Below are 14527 nucleotides of genomic sequence, written 5' to 3' on the forward strand. Positions count from 1 at the left end.
ATAATGTTATAAAAATATTATAAGTGCGTTACAAGGATATACATCATTCACTGCTTTTGTAGCTATTGTGACCTTATGGCTCTATATGCAATTGGTTGGAAATGTTTTTGCAGAGTTGCTGCTAATGTTATAGATTAAGTGCCGACATTTCGGTAAAAAAATTTGTGACAATTTAAGTGTAGTGTAAGTGCTTCTCAACTTAGTATTTTTAGACGAGAACAAGGGCAGTAGCACAATGAAAAAAGTGATAGAAGCATCAGTTGCAATAATGAGTAAATAGGGTCAGCAACAAGGGCAGTTTGGTCAAGGTCTCTTTAACCTTGACCTGACCTTGGACTTCTGTGGCGCTAGAAATCGACAATATTGCCCTTATTGGATAAATCATTAATATCTCTGGATTAAGAATTCGGCCAAATTTCCCAGAAACAGAAGTTCCCTAAATTGTTTTAATCGGAACGGGAATCGAAATGGTTAGAATGATTTATGAAAAGAATAAACTAAACTTTCCCTTTTAAGGTTTTATTAATGAAAAAAGAATGAATGAACAGAAAAGAATTAACGGTTACTCCTACTTATACATAAAGAATTTGAAAGATAATCTAATATCAACAGAGATGAAAGAAAAAAGACTAGAACCAAAATAAAGAAAATTCCCAAATATGCCCGAATTCTGAATATCTCCAACAAAAATACATGTTGCAGCGTAGATAATTGCTTCTTCTCATTCGGTGGCCTGAATGTTGTAGATGGATCATATCTAGAAATCGGTTGATGATATTATTGTTACAGGAAGGACTTTCTTGTTTCTACGCATAATGGAAATTTCTGATGTGATAATAGCCGTTATAATAACAGTCCCCATGAATATAAATAATCCAATAAAACTCTGAACATCAAGACTTTGTGGGGGGGTTTGATTAGATTGTGATGTATCATTTGAGAACCCAAGATATTTTGTCTTCGTTTCCATCATAATTTGACTTTCAGTGACCTTAATGACTGCCTTAGAAAATTCCCGTAATAAAAGAGATTCACGAGGAAATGCCTGAGATAGTAAACATATGCAATTAGGGAATTTATTATAATATGTTGTAATTCATGTGAAATATTCTTTTGTATATATCTTGGAGACCACTAATAGAATCACATGATTAGTAGATTATATATAAAAGACTAATAAAATCACATGATCAGTTGATTAAATATAGGAAGAGACTTACAAATGCAATTCCGGATTCCTGGTTTATTGGTCCATACTTCATGTAGCGAGAGCCATACTTGGCAAGAAACAGTTCGATGTAAGGGAGCTCATCAACAATAACACTAACCCTGTTATTGGTCAAAGCGCTTTTATATTCTTCAATGCTTTTGAGAGGAAAAAGTTGCTTGTCAGAGCGATTGAATTTTTGGGCTATATGTTCTTTAAAAAAGGAACCAGCTTGGTATCCAATGTTTTCAAAAGTTGGAGGCAAGGGACGTAGTTGATCAAGTGTTAACCATGAGGACAAAGTAGCAGTGAAAATTTGAATAACTATGAAAATCATACTTAGCCAGATCACAAGCACAACTTTGGAGCACTTATTTTGTATCTTACCTACAAAAAGAAGATGCATAAATTATTTGCATAGAAATGTCTTCATTTCATTAATTTGTTTTCCGACCATTGATGTGATTTATTTTTTAGAAAAAATAACACACACTTGCTACTCTACTCCTAATTCTACATCTTCCATAATAAGCAGAACTTGAACCTTCAACCTTTGGTTTATGAATATCTTTCTCTCAACCCCTATACAACTTAGCCAAAGGCCCTTTGGCTCATTGATGTCGTATTACTCCACCATTTTAAAGAAAACGCTTTGTTTAAAAATATTCGATTTTTTTAACGCACGGTGGATTTTATTGACCAAGGAAAGACGATTAATGAACGACACCCTATTCTATTGATTTCGCTTCGCAACGAAGAGAAAGCCAAACTTCTGTGCGCCAAAACTAACCGTTTATTTCCTATTATTTTAATTTTTTTTTTTTTACAATCGACAACTATTTGACACAGAAAACTAAAATTAAATTCAAAATGTAAGCTTCTTCTTAGACTTCAAATTTCAAAATATCTCAAAATAAGTACCTTCATGGAAGAAGAATGCCGAAATGGGAAACCAGATGACCATTATGAGTTGGGTATAAATTGGGCCTGAAAAACTAAGATTTTTCTCCCGGTATTCTAAAATTGCAAGTGCAACCCCAGTGAGGAGACATACGGCAACTATTGTGATCCACAATCTCCAGGTAAAAGGTCTAAAGAAAGTCCACAAGGTTTGGTTCCATTGATGGGCAGCATGTGCAAGCACATAAACTTCCGAATTCAGGTAGGGAGTTGTAAAGTCAACGTAATGAGCTCTGTTAACCCGAATTGTTATATCACCTGCGACAGCTTCACAAGTCTGCAAGATAGAAAGTAAGAACTATTTTAACTTATAATTAACATAATGATGTATTACGGCATCCATAACGAATTAAACACAATAAAGTTTAATTCATTGTCATATTGTGGCTCTACTTGTGAAACATATATACAACCCTACTATTTTTCATTACAATGCATTTGAACCATATAAAAGTTCAATGGAATATATATATATATATATATATATATATATATATATATATATATATATATATATATATATATATATATATATATATATATATATATATATATATATATATATATATATATATATATATATATATATCATCTTTTATAAATAAAGATCTTTTTGCTATATGTCACATTCTCATTTATTTTGCCACAATTTTGTGGTTATTTAAAATGAATTTTTATTCCACATGTCATTTTATGGTTTTTTCATTTTATAAAATTGTAAATAATATGTATATTCAATAATAAATGCATATCGATTTCATTAATAAACTTTCTTTCTAATTTTAAAATTACCAAATTAAAGATTCATTAATTTTCTTTATTTATTTATATAAATTATTTGTTTAAATTTAAAAAGGAAAAAAACACTTTAATTTTTATAATTCAATATTTTTTTACTTTTCTTATAAATTCATACTTTTCAAATGTTTATAAATTTGTATTTAATCTTTTTTTAAATAAACTCATATAATACATTGGTCTCACATCTAGTATATATATATATATATATATATATATATATATATATATATATATATATATATATATATATATATATATATATATATAGAGAGAGAGAGAGAGAGAGAGAGATAGAGAAAGAGAGAGATGTTTATATGTGAGACTAAATATTCCTCTAGTATGTAAATGTATAACTAATTTATGGCCAATAATCATTCATTAAAGATTTTAATTACTTTTAATTAATCTTTAGGTGTTAGTTTAGTCATTTTATTGATTATGAATTTTAATTCTATAAATACATTGACTTATGGAAAGTGATCCTCTCTCTTTATACTCATCGTTACCATCACTACGGGTGTGATCGGCAAAATTATCTGTTAGCGGGTAGTTTGTAGCTTGTAGCATTTTGTTAAACGCTACATGAAGTAACATTTGGATTTGAAGCATTTTATTTAAAGTAAACGCTACAAACTTGTAGTGCCAAACAAGGTTTTTTGTTCAAAACGGAGCGTTTTGTCATTTACTAGAAGCTAAAAGCTCTCAAACACTTCCAAACGCTCCGTGCCGAACTCGCCCTACACCTCTCAATACTATTCTTCCCCTCTCAAAACCCTAACCTTAATACCCTTCATGAGCACCGACACTTGCAAATTGAATCGCAACTGTTGCGACATGCCACTACCTTCCTAGTCCCTCATCATTCTTCCTTTTTTTTTTTGTTTCACCTTCTCTGGTGAATGAACCCGAGAAATGATAAAATCATGCCCCTTCCATATGCTGACTGAAAGTGAAGAGACGAATCACTATCACCACCGATAATCTTCTACAACTGCCCTATCTTCGATTTTTCTTTCATGCATTTGTGATTTTTCACTACGTATCACCATCTAACTCAATTTTCTTTTTTTTTCTTTTTTTTAAAAAAAAAACATTTTCTCTTTTCTGCATCTTACATTGGCTGCGTTTGCGACCCTTCACGACCTCTGGTGCATATTCTCCAGCGACCACTATTGGCCAACGTTCATAGACGTTATCCCACCATTCTTCTTTGTACATTCTCTAATTGTCAGTCCCTTTTCTACTTGTTGGCTGCTCCATATATATATATATATATATATATATATATATATATATATATATATATATATATATATATATATATATATATATATATATATATATATATATAGAGGTTTATTTTGGTGGTCTTTTGTGCTATATTTAGATTTCTTTTTTTGTATTTATATTTCTTCTATACAACACTAGAAGTTTAGAAAAAAATTTGATCAAATATTTTTTAAGCTCTTAAAAGAATTTGATAGATTTGCATGTAACCATCCGTTATGTTGTTTTAAATTTTGTTTTTTTCCTAATTATTTTTGTTAATTTCATTTGTTTATGTCTGCTTACAGTCTAATGAACATAATATTTTTTGCTAGATGCATGTTTTAACAGGGTTTGGGTACGCTTGGAGACTCATATACCAAACTTTCATGGAATTCTTGCATGTTAATTGGCAAAAGTAAGCGTATTTAGGGTTATTAAAAATTTTCAGCTTTTCTGTTATTCTTTCAAAAATGGTGTGTAATCTTTTTAAGAATAGTTAGATTTTAGTAAAAAATTCATTATTTTAGTGTTATTCTTTAAAAAACGATTAGAATGTTTTATATTTTTTGTTAAAAGGAATGATGGGCTTCAGAGACTAAATGATGGGCTTTAGAAACTATACTTGTAAATTGTAACACAATAAGTAATTGGCATAAGAATGTATTCATTTTTCTGTTAGAATTCTCTAATTCGCATGATTTATTTTTCTTTCTTACCAGAATGATTCTTCAAAATTTGTTACAAAAATCATCATTTTTGAAAATGTATTGTTTTAGAACAATTGTATTTTTTTTCAAGAATAAAAATGTATTCTGTTAAGAAAATAACTTTTTAAGTATAAAATAATGATAAATTTGTTTCCTAAAAATCCATAATTCATTATTTTGTTTTCTTAAATAAAGATACACAAAATGTCTAAATTACCCTTAAAACATTTTGAAATTTGAATTCTTAAAAAAATAATAACAAATATAATAATATTTTTTCAAAAATGATTCTATTTTTTATTGAACCAATTTTTAAAATTTAGTTACACATTACACAATAGATGGTAGTTACAAATGATCTTATCCCTATATATATATATATATATATATATATATATATATATATATATATATATATATATGTGTGTGTGTGTGTGTGTGTGTGTGTGACATTATTGAAGAGTGTCGGTAGCCATTAAACTCTACATCCATTGAACACCAATTTGGTATTCCACTATTGTTGAATTTAATCCATTGAATATCAACTAAAAATTCTATGTTATTCTACTTTTTTGATTAAAGTATGCATTGTGAATGATTGTTTGTTTGTTTTTGGTTATGTTTGGTGTTTAAATAAAATATGTATGAATTTTTAAAATGTGTGTGTTTGGTGCATGGATATAGATATGTTTCGAAAAATGTACCTGGTTTTCGATATGCATTACTAGTTGATCATAGTCACCATTACTCTTCCCATGATCATCGACGAAAGGTATGAAAATGGGTTGAACACTATATGGTAATAGATGTAATGCATGACAGAATATGGCTATGGAGAATCCACCTTCGAGTTTTGATTTCTCGTTCACTTTTACAAACTCAGTGAAGCCATCTTTCTTTGGTACCCATACTAATAATGTTGGACATGGACTTCTCTTTTTCTTGGACATGTTCCATTCTGGCCCTATAATGTCTTTTATGGCAATCAAATATCAAACCCTTCCAAATCGGTATGAATAAGAAAAAAAATGTAGTAGAATAAATAAGAATTATATAAAGTTAATATTATGGTAACAATAACAGCATGCAACATCAAATATCAAACCCTATTAAAATAAACCATGATTAACTTCTTTTGCTAATGCTTGGCAATTATATCAAATATAAACATATGCCATAGGAGGTAACAGTAAGTTAATTATTTTCTTAATAATAGACAACTCTGATGTTTATTTTTCTTGTTATGTGTGTATGCAAGCAAACAAAAACATATTAAATAAAATATTCCTTCTCAAGGTTTTGTTATTTGATATTTAGCTGACCTTTATTTATTTATTAGTTAAAATAACAAGTATGTCTAGCATTAGGTTGGAGGGAATACGTCCATAGGGACGCTCGCCTCCAGCTCGTCATGGACTCGCTACACCACACCCTCACCTTCGCTACAGGAGTCGCCAAAGATGGGTTGCTACACCTTAGCGAGATGAGAGAGAAAGTTGTGATTGGTGGTTGGACTTTTGTACAAAAATCGAATATATAATCCTAGATCAAAATAATAAGAAATATGATGAACCTTTGGGTGATCTTGAGCCTTCAATGGACCATAGTCGAAGCTTCAATTTTTGTTGCTAATTCTTAGCGTTCTTTTAATCAGAAAAATTGGGGAAGAGGCTTGGATTCTTTTAACAGAGAATTACGAGGAAGATCAACAAATAACACATTTGGCCTCTAAAGTTTCAACAATTTAGTATTTTTTGTCCAAAAGTAAAAACCTTTTTATTTAATTTTGATAAAAAAATAAAGAAGTGTTAGGAATATTACCATTCCCTATAAAATGCTAAGGAAAAGATGCTAATGAGATGACAGACCAAAAAAACAGCAAAAAAAATAATGTGACAGGTACTAAAAATATTAACACTCCCTTTAGTCTTTAGTATATATAGGGTTTAGTATATGGAACAATATTTGATTGGACGTAACTTTTGGAGACTGAACAGAATTAAATTGATTATCTATTAGGTGTTTGACAACGATAGGACTTTATGATATCATACTTATACGTGAATGACATATGACGTTTGTCGTGGACTGAAATAATGATTCAATGATACAATCAAATATTATACACGTCCATATATATAATTGTATATTTTTTTTCTTGTTAAACTTAATTTTAGTTTTTTTATATATTTTTTCGGAAATTTTGCTTTACTATTTTAATTATTTTTTTATTAAACTTTGATTTTTGGTTTTTCTCTTCTATTTAATTCTTTAAATGTGTTTAGTATGTCTTTTAAGCTTCTAACTTTTTTTTTTTAGAGTTTTTTATATTTTTAATACTTTTTGAACCAGAAATCTATTTGCGTTTGGATGTCTAATAATGATAAAAGTTTGGTTAATAAGAGACTAAGAATTATAATATTTTTGGATCATGGGGTGAGCAACAACAGTTCCGCAACTAAAATTAACCGTAAAAACCGATGATGAGATTTTATGTTTTTCAAAAACCGCAAATTTGCGATGGGGTGAAATTATTAGTTTTCAAAAACTGCACCGCACCGCATATATTACATACAACTTTTTTTTATTAATTATTAATATATTAAATATTAAAAATAAGACAAGTTTCATTAATAAAAGATGAATAAAATACTAGAAGAAAAAAGTATGATTTTTTGTAATGTTTAACTTTGAAAAATGATGAAAGTAGACAAATTTAATAAATTTATTGTTTAATTACTATTGATTGATGTTTTTTAAGATATTAATTGTTTGTGATTTAAATTAATTGTCTTATACATTATGGTTTTTATTATTATTACAGGTAATATATTTGAACTCTTAAACCGTTTGAGCTTTAAACTGTGGTTAAAAATCACACAAAATAACCGCACCAAATCCATGCGGTTAACAACCGCAATACAGAAAAAATAAAATCGCACCACAAAAATAATCGTCTAACCGCACCGCAAAAATAACTGCACCAAGCGGTTTTGAAATTTGATTAACCGCATTTGCGATTGGAGGTGAGGTTCTGGCTAATGACCGCACCGAACTGCACCGCGGTCACCCCTAGTTTGTACTATATCATTTTTGGATAATTTGATTTCGAAACAAAATATTTTCACATAAATCAACTTTGTGTTCGTAACAAAAATTTTATTATTATATTTTTTTGAATCATATAACTTTGAATTATAAAATATACTATTAAGGATCATAATATTTATTTTGGATCATAATATTTATTATGTAAGCCTATTTAATCAGTCAATTTTTGGACCATAAATAATTTAAATCATCTAATTTTGTATCATAGGATATTTGATATTGATTTTAAAAAAATGCAATCTTGTATGATAAAATGTGATATCAAAACCAGCTTATTTTTAATTTTTTTCAAAGAGTTTATATATATATATATATATATATATATATATATATATATATATATATATATATATTAAAATTTTGATTTTAAAAGTGACATTTCTCTATTAGAATTAAACTATTAGTTATCATCATACAAAAAATGAAAAGGAAACGCGCTACAAGTTGTGCCACTAAACATTTTTATATGGTAATTCAATTGTTTTGAAGACTATATTCATAGATATAGGGGATATAATAGTTTTATTTTTATAAAAATTTGGATTGCTTTAAACAAAATAGTTTAAATGTAGTTATCCTTAACAAACAATATTTTTAATTTTTTTTACCAACTTACTAAAACAATTAATTAATGAGCTCCTTCGTTTTTTCTGTTAGGAATTTGAAGAAAAAAAATTCTTTTATATTTTATGAAAACCAATACTTCTTAAAATTATAAAATATGAAGACATCAAAAATTAGTTTTTATTTTTTTTAAAAAAAACTTATTAATATATTGAATAAAAATATATCTGAATTTTTCATGATTTTTGTAGAATTCTTAAGAGTTTTATAAAAATAAAAATTTCAAAATATATTTCAAAATTTTCAGGAACTGTATACTCATTTTGTAAAGAATTATTATAATTTTTTTTCATATTTCTTTTTCAAAAAAAAAAAAATTTATAGCCGAAAAACAAAGTAACTAAAAATAATATTTGGCTAATAGGAGAGGCATGTCGCTATAAGGGGGCATGTGTTAGCGTGTCTATGACCAAAAATGAAGGGTTTTTTGTTTTTTCCTTTTACGTTCACATGTCACTATCACCCGAAATTAGTAAAAATTTTACAAACAATTATCAAAACTCATATATATATATATATATATATATATATATATATATATATATATATATATATATATATATATATATATATATATATATATATATATATATATATATATATATATATATATATATATATAATCTAGATGTAAATGTTGTTGATTCTGTGTGATTAATAAAAGTTTTTGATTCCTGCATGCGAAAGAATCAAGTTTTGTTTATCTTCGTGTCTCAATGTCTTATGTCTTTCCCTAACAGTTTCTACATCAGATAAAAATAACTTCGGAGAGTGGGGTATCATACTTGTATAGTTACCAAAGATTTCTGAAACATGTTTTAATTCCCACTACAACAGATATATAACGATTAAAAAAACTACAAAGATATATGATATGTTTGCAGTTCATGCAAACATGTATAAATAATTTATTTCTTTCACACTTACAAGTGCACGCATAGACATACTTCAACATTATAAGTTGATAAAGTAATACGAACTTTACGGTAATATATCTAATAATAATTAAAATGTTTGCCTTTATATCGGTATGAATTAATAAATATGGAGATTGAAAAAATTTCAAACTTAAAAACATGGGTATTTACAGAATTTATATTTTTGTATGCATTTAAGGCCAACAACCTTTTCTCTCAAACCGTAAGTCCTAATTTGTTCAAGTCCATAGGATTGGAACTCTCGATTATAGGGTCACTAATTTACGAGGGAAATATAGGCATCCATGTTTTTTTTTTCAAAATACCCTTACTCTACCAACAAGTTGTTCGTTGTTACTGCATATATTTTCATTAATTGCTGAAGGTTTATAATTCTATGTTTTTTGAATTGTGTGAATTCGCAAAAAAGGTGTATATATAGAATTTATTTAATTATCTAAACTATCACAAACATTTATCAAATGTTAACAACATACCTGCACATACGTCACTATCACCTTGCTCCTGGATAGATCTTCTCCAGCGGCTAGATGTATCTTGGATGGCTCCACTCATCATGCCTTTTCTGAATCCATGTTTTGAATACGCTTCTTGAGTAGAACTTTTTTCTGTTGTTACTATAGATGCTTTCACAAGGTCAATCCTGCAATAAACACATAGCATGGCAGCTAAGAGCACCATGGAAACACTACAGTTCTTGTGATCCATATTGTGCATGCACTTGTATGTGTCAGACTCGTATGTTATATTATATAGAGATTAACGATCAGCAGGTTGAAGTATGTTGACCTGTTAGTTCTTAAAACCTTGAACAATAATAGGCTTTGAGAGAAAAGAATTAAAGACAATGATTTGTTGCAATATTTAAGGCACAACTCTTTCCGTGCAAATTGGAGAATCCTTGTCACCATTACCGAGTAATCTAATATTTTTCTCTGCATGTTTAAGAAAATATGGACCAGTTAATTTGAAATATTATTTAGAAAGAAGACATTGATTATTGACTTTTCAGAATCGAAACCAGTGGTGCATTGTTAATGGCTGGTTTTACATACTTTTCTTGTTATATAAATCTAGAAACGAGTCGACCAGGCAAGTTCCATTTAGTCTACATATTGAAGTCTACAATAGTTATCAACTCGTTTTTGACTTATAACTCAATTTAATATACAGGAAATTATATATTACATAATGTATAAACAAATTAAATTTACCTCTTTCTTTAAATTAGATTTATAATACAAATGCAAATATAATTACAAAGTAAATAGATTAATAATTATGGTTAGTGTCATTTAAAATCGTCAAATATATATATATATATATATATATATATATATATATATATATATATATATATATATATATATATATATATATAGTACAAAATAGTTTTTTTAGTGCGAAACTTTTTTTTTGAGGCGATTGTATATAAAAACCGCTTCATTAAATGGCTGCAGCATCAAAAAATATGAAAACCGCATTAAAAGAGCACTAACAAGTATCCTTCAATAGATTTATTAATGCAGTTTAAGAAAAGTAGCATTAAAAACGTTTTTTTGATGCTACTTGTTGTAAACGCACCAGTAAATTATGAGTTTTTGGTGCATTTTTGTTTATAAACCACATTATTAAATTTCGATTTTTTGATGCGATTTTTTGAAAAACGCATTAATTAAAAGCTAGTGCTTTATCAGTAATTGAGTATATCCTTCGAGCGTTTCTGTTTTAAAAGCGAACGTTCTTCTTCTTCTTCTTCGTAGATTCCCTATGCAACTGCATAAAAACTCAAAATAACCTCATTAAATTGTCTAGTTATCTTCATTAATGGTAAATTTAATTTTATTGTTCTTTTGATTTTATTCTACCTAATTATTTATTAAATGATTGTTTAGTTGTTATTTCTTAATTTGATTTTTATAGTTTATTAAACATGTTAAAATTTACATAACCTGTTTGTTGAAAATCGATATATTACATTCTTTGTTTGTTTATTTTAATTTTCAGATGAACCATGATTATTGGATGTACAAAGCTTCACGTTTTTCTAAACTTTATATAGAGGGTGTTCAAACTTTTATTAGGGTTATCGAAGCAAATCACGTGAATAAAGGAAATGAATTGATTTCTTGTCCTTGTAAACTTTGTAAAAACTTTAAAACGTTTAATTGTACTGTAGAAATAGAGTATCATTTGTTGCCAAATGGTTTTGTGCCTAATTACACTTGTTGGTCAAGACATGGAGAAACACTTCTTGATCGTGACACATCGTCGAGCAATTTAAATATTAATAATAGTACATACAACAACGATTCATATATTGATGATGATCACCATTCAAATGACCCAAATGACAATTTTAATGAAATGTTTGATGACATGGAGACTAATATGGGTGATGCTGAACAAGAAAAATTACAACGCCTACTTGAAGATGTAGAAACACTGTTATATAGCGGTTCCAGATTTATGAAACTCGATGTGGTATTGAGGTTGATTAACATAAAGTCGAAAAACGGATGGAGTGATAAGAGTTTCACAAGTCTATTTGAGGTTTTGCATGGCATTCTTCCGAAAGATAATCAATTACCCATTTCTACATATCAAGAAAAAAAACTAATGTGTCCGATGGGATTAGAAGTTGAAAGAATACATGCATGTCCAAATAATTGTATGTGTATAGAAAGGATTTCGAGAATAAACATAATTGTGTTTATTGCGGTGCATCGAGGTATAAACGGAAAAAAGATTCGGATGAAGTAGACGATGATGTGACAAAAAAATGGACCATCGACTAAAACGTTGTGGCATCTCCCTATTATACCAAGACTAAAAAGGTTATTTTCAAATGAAAAAGAAGCAAAGTTAGTTTGTTAGCATTCGGAAGAACGTGTAATTGACGGAAAACTAAGACATGTTGCAGATTCACCTCAATGGAGAAATATTGATAAGAAGTATCCTGAATTTGGAAAAGAGATGAGAAACATACGGTTTGGGCTTAGTTCAGATGGCATCAATCCTTTTGGGAACATCAGAAGTCGTCATAGTACGTGGCCAGTTCTTTTGTACATTTACAATCTTCCACTGTGGTTATGCATGAAACAGAAATACATTATGATGTCGTTGTTTATTCAGGGGCGAGACAACCTGGTAACAATATTAACGTGTATTTGTCTCCTTTGATTGATGACTTAAAATTTCTTTGGAGTTCGGGTGTAGATATATATGATGCTTATAAGAAACAACACTTTCAATTGTGGGCCAAGATTTTTTGTACTATAAGTGATTTTCCAGCATACGGTAACTTGTCAGGATACAAAACAAAGGGTAAGAAAGCTTGTCCAATTTGTGAATATCAAACAAGCTCGATATGGTTAACAAATTGCAAAAAAATTGTATACAAGAGACTTCGAAGATTCCTTCCGAAGGGTCGCCGTTTTAGGAAGAAAACTATTGAGTTTGACGGAAGTATTGAGATTAGAACGATGATAAAACGATTTGATGCATTTTCACGAGTTGCAAATATAAATGTTGTGTTGGGAAAAAGATTTCGTGTTGATAAAAGTGCCCTTTGGAACAAAAAAAGTCAATGTTTTTTTTGAATTGCCTTACTGGAGACATTTGGATGTTAGACATTGTCTAGATGTTATGCATATAGTAAAAAATGTATGTGAGAGCTTGATATGCTTATTATTAGATATGAAGCATAAAATTAAAGAGGTTAACGTCCAAAAGGACATGACCGAGCTGGGGATACATGAAGATCTTGCTCCCGAACAGAGTGCTAACGGTGTTTATCTCCCACCTGCTTGTTATACTACATCAAAAAAAAAAGAAAAAAAAAAGTTTTGTCAATGTTTACATGATATTAAAGTCCCATCAACTTATTCTGCAAAATTAAAAGATTTGTGTCGATGAAAGACTATAAATTGTTTGGAATGAAGTCTCATGATTGTCATGTTTTGATGACACATATGATTCCTATCACAATTCGTAGAATTTTACAAGATGATGTCTGACATTCTATCACTAAGCTATGTTTGTTTTTTAACAACATTCACTTGAAGGTATTGATGTAGAAGGTTTGGATCAATGGGAAAAAGACGTTTATGTTACACTTTGTGAAATAGAGATGTACTTTCCACCCTCTTTTTTTGATATAATGGTTCACCTCATATCTCATATCATACAAGAAATTAAGTCTTGTGGTCCTGTATTCTTACGGTACATGTACCCTTGTGAAAGATACATGAGTATCCTAAAAGGTTACGTAAGAAACCGTAATCCGCCAGAGGGCAGTATTGTTGAAGGGTATACTTGTGAAGAGGTGATTGAGTTCTGCCAAGGTAATAAATAATACATTACATTTATAATAATTAATAATATATTTTATATAATATTAATATTTTTTATAGGCTATATGAAAGATATCGAAATTGTTGGTGTTCCTCAAAAACTCGTCATTCAGGTGGACTTGAAGGTAAGGGAGGAGTTGGTTTCAAAATAACCATGCCAACTTATGAAAAGTTACAAGTTGCACATTTAGTGGCCCTAAAACATATGAAATGTTTTACTCCTTATGTTGATGAACTCATGGACATGTTAGAGACGAAATACCCAGGTAAGGGACAAATGTGGTACATAAACAATCACAACAAAGAGTTTTCGAGGTGGCTTGAAAAGAAGGTAGCAGAAATTAATGTTGATGAAACCGTGAAAAGGTTGGGACGTGGGCCAGATTGTAGAGTTAAATCTTATCAAGGGTATGACACTAACGGTTATACGTTTTACACCAAAGATCAAGATGAAAAAAGTACAATGCAGAATAGTGGAGTTACAATGATTGCATCAACGACCGAATTCGACAGACAGGATCATGATACTTTGATAAGAATAGCCAAAGATTCTTA

At 29.1% G+C, this 14527-nt stretch overlaps 1 protein-coding gene across 1 annotated transcript; it reads right to left on the bottom strand.

Moving 5' to 3' along the window:
* Positions 1-493: 493 nt before the first annotated feature.
* On the bottom strand, positions 494-10527 carry LOC111879568 (glutamate receptor 3.1). Its single transcript, XM_023876036.3, has 5 exons — positions 10094-10527; positions 5649-5917; positions 2129-2444; positions 1221-1594; positions 494-1045 (listed from the first exon to the last, which is right to left on the bottom strand). The coding sequence occupies exons 1-5, from the start codon at positions 10332-10334 to the stop codon at positions 758-760; spliced, it is 1488 nt and encodes a 495-aa protein (XP_023731804.1). The 5' UTR covers positions 10335-10527; the 3' UTR covers positions 494-757.
* Positions 10528-14527: the final 4000 nt, after the last annotated feature.

The sequence above is a fragment of the Lactuca sativa genome, chromosome 7 (assembly GCF_002870075.4).
Source record: "Lactuca sativa cultivar Salinas chromosome 7, Lsat_Salinas_v11, whole genome shotgun sequence".
Lineage (NCBI taxonomy): Eukaryota > Viridiplantae > Streptophyta > Magnoliopsida > Asterales > Asteraceae > Lactuca > Lactuca sativa.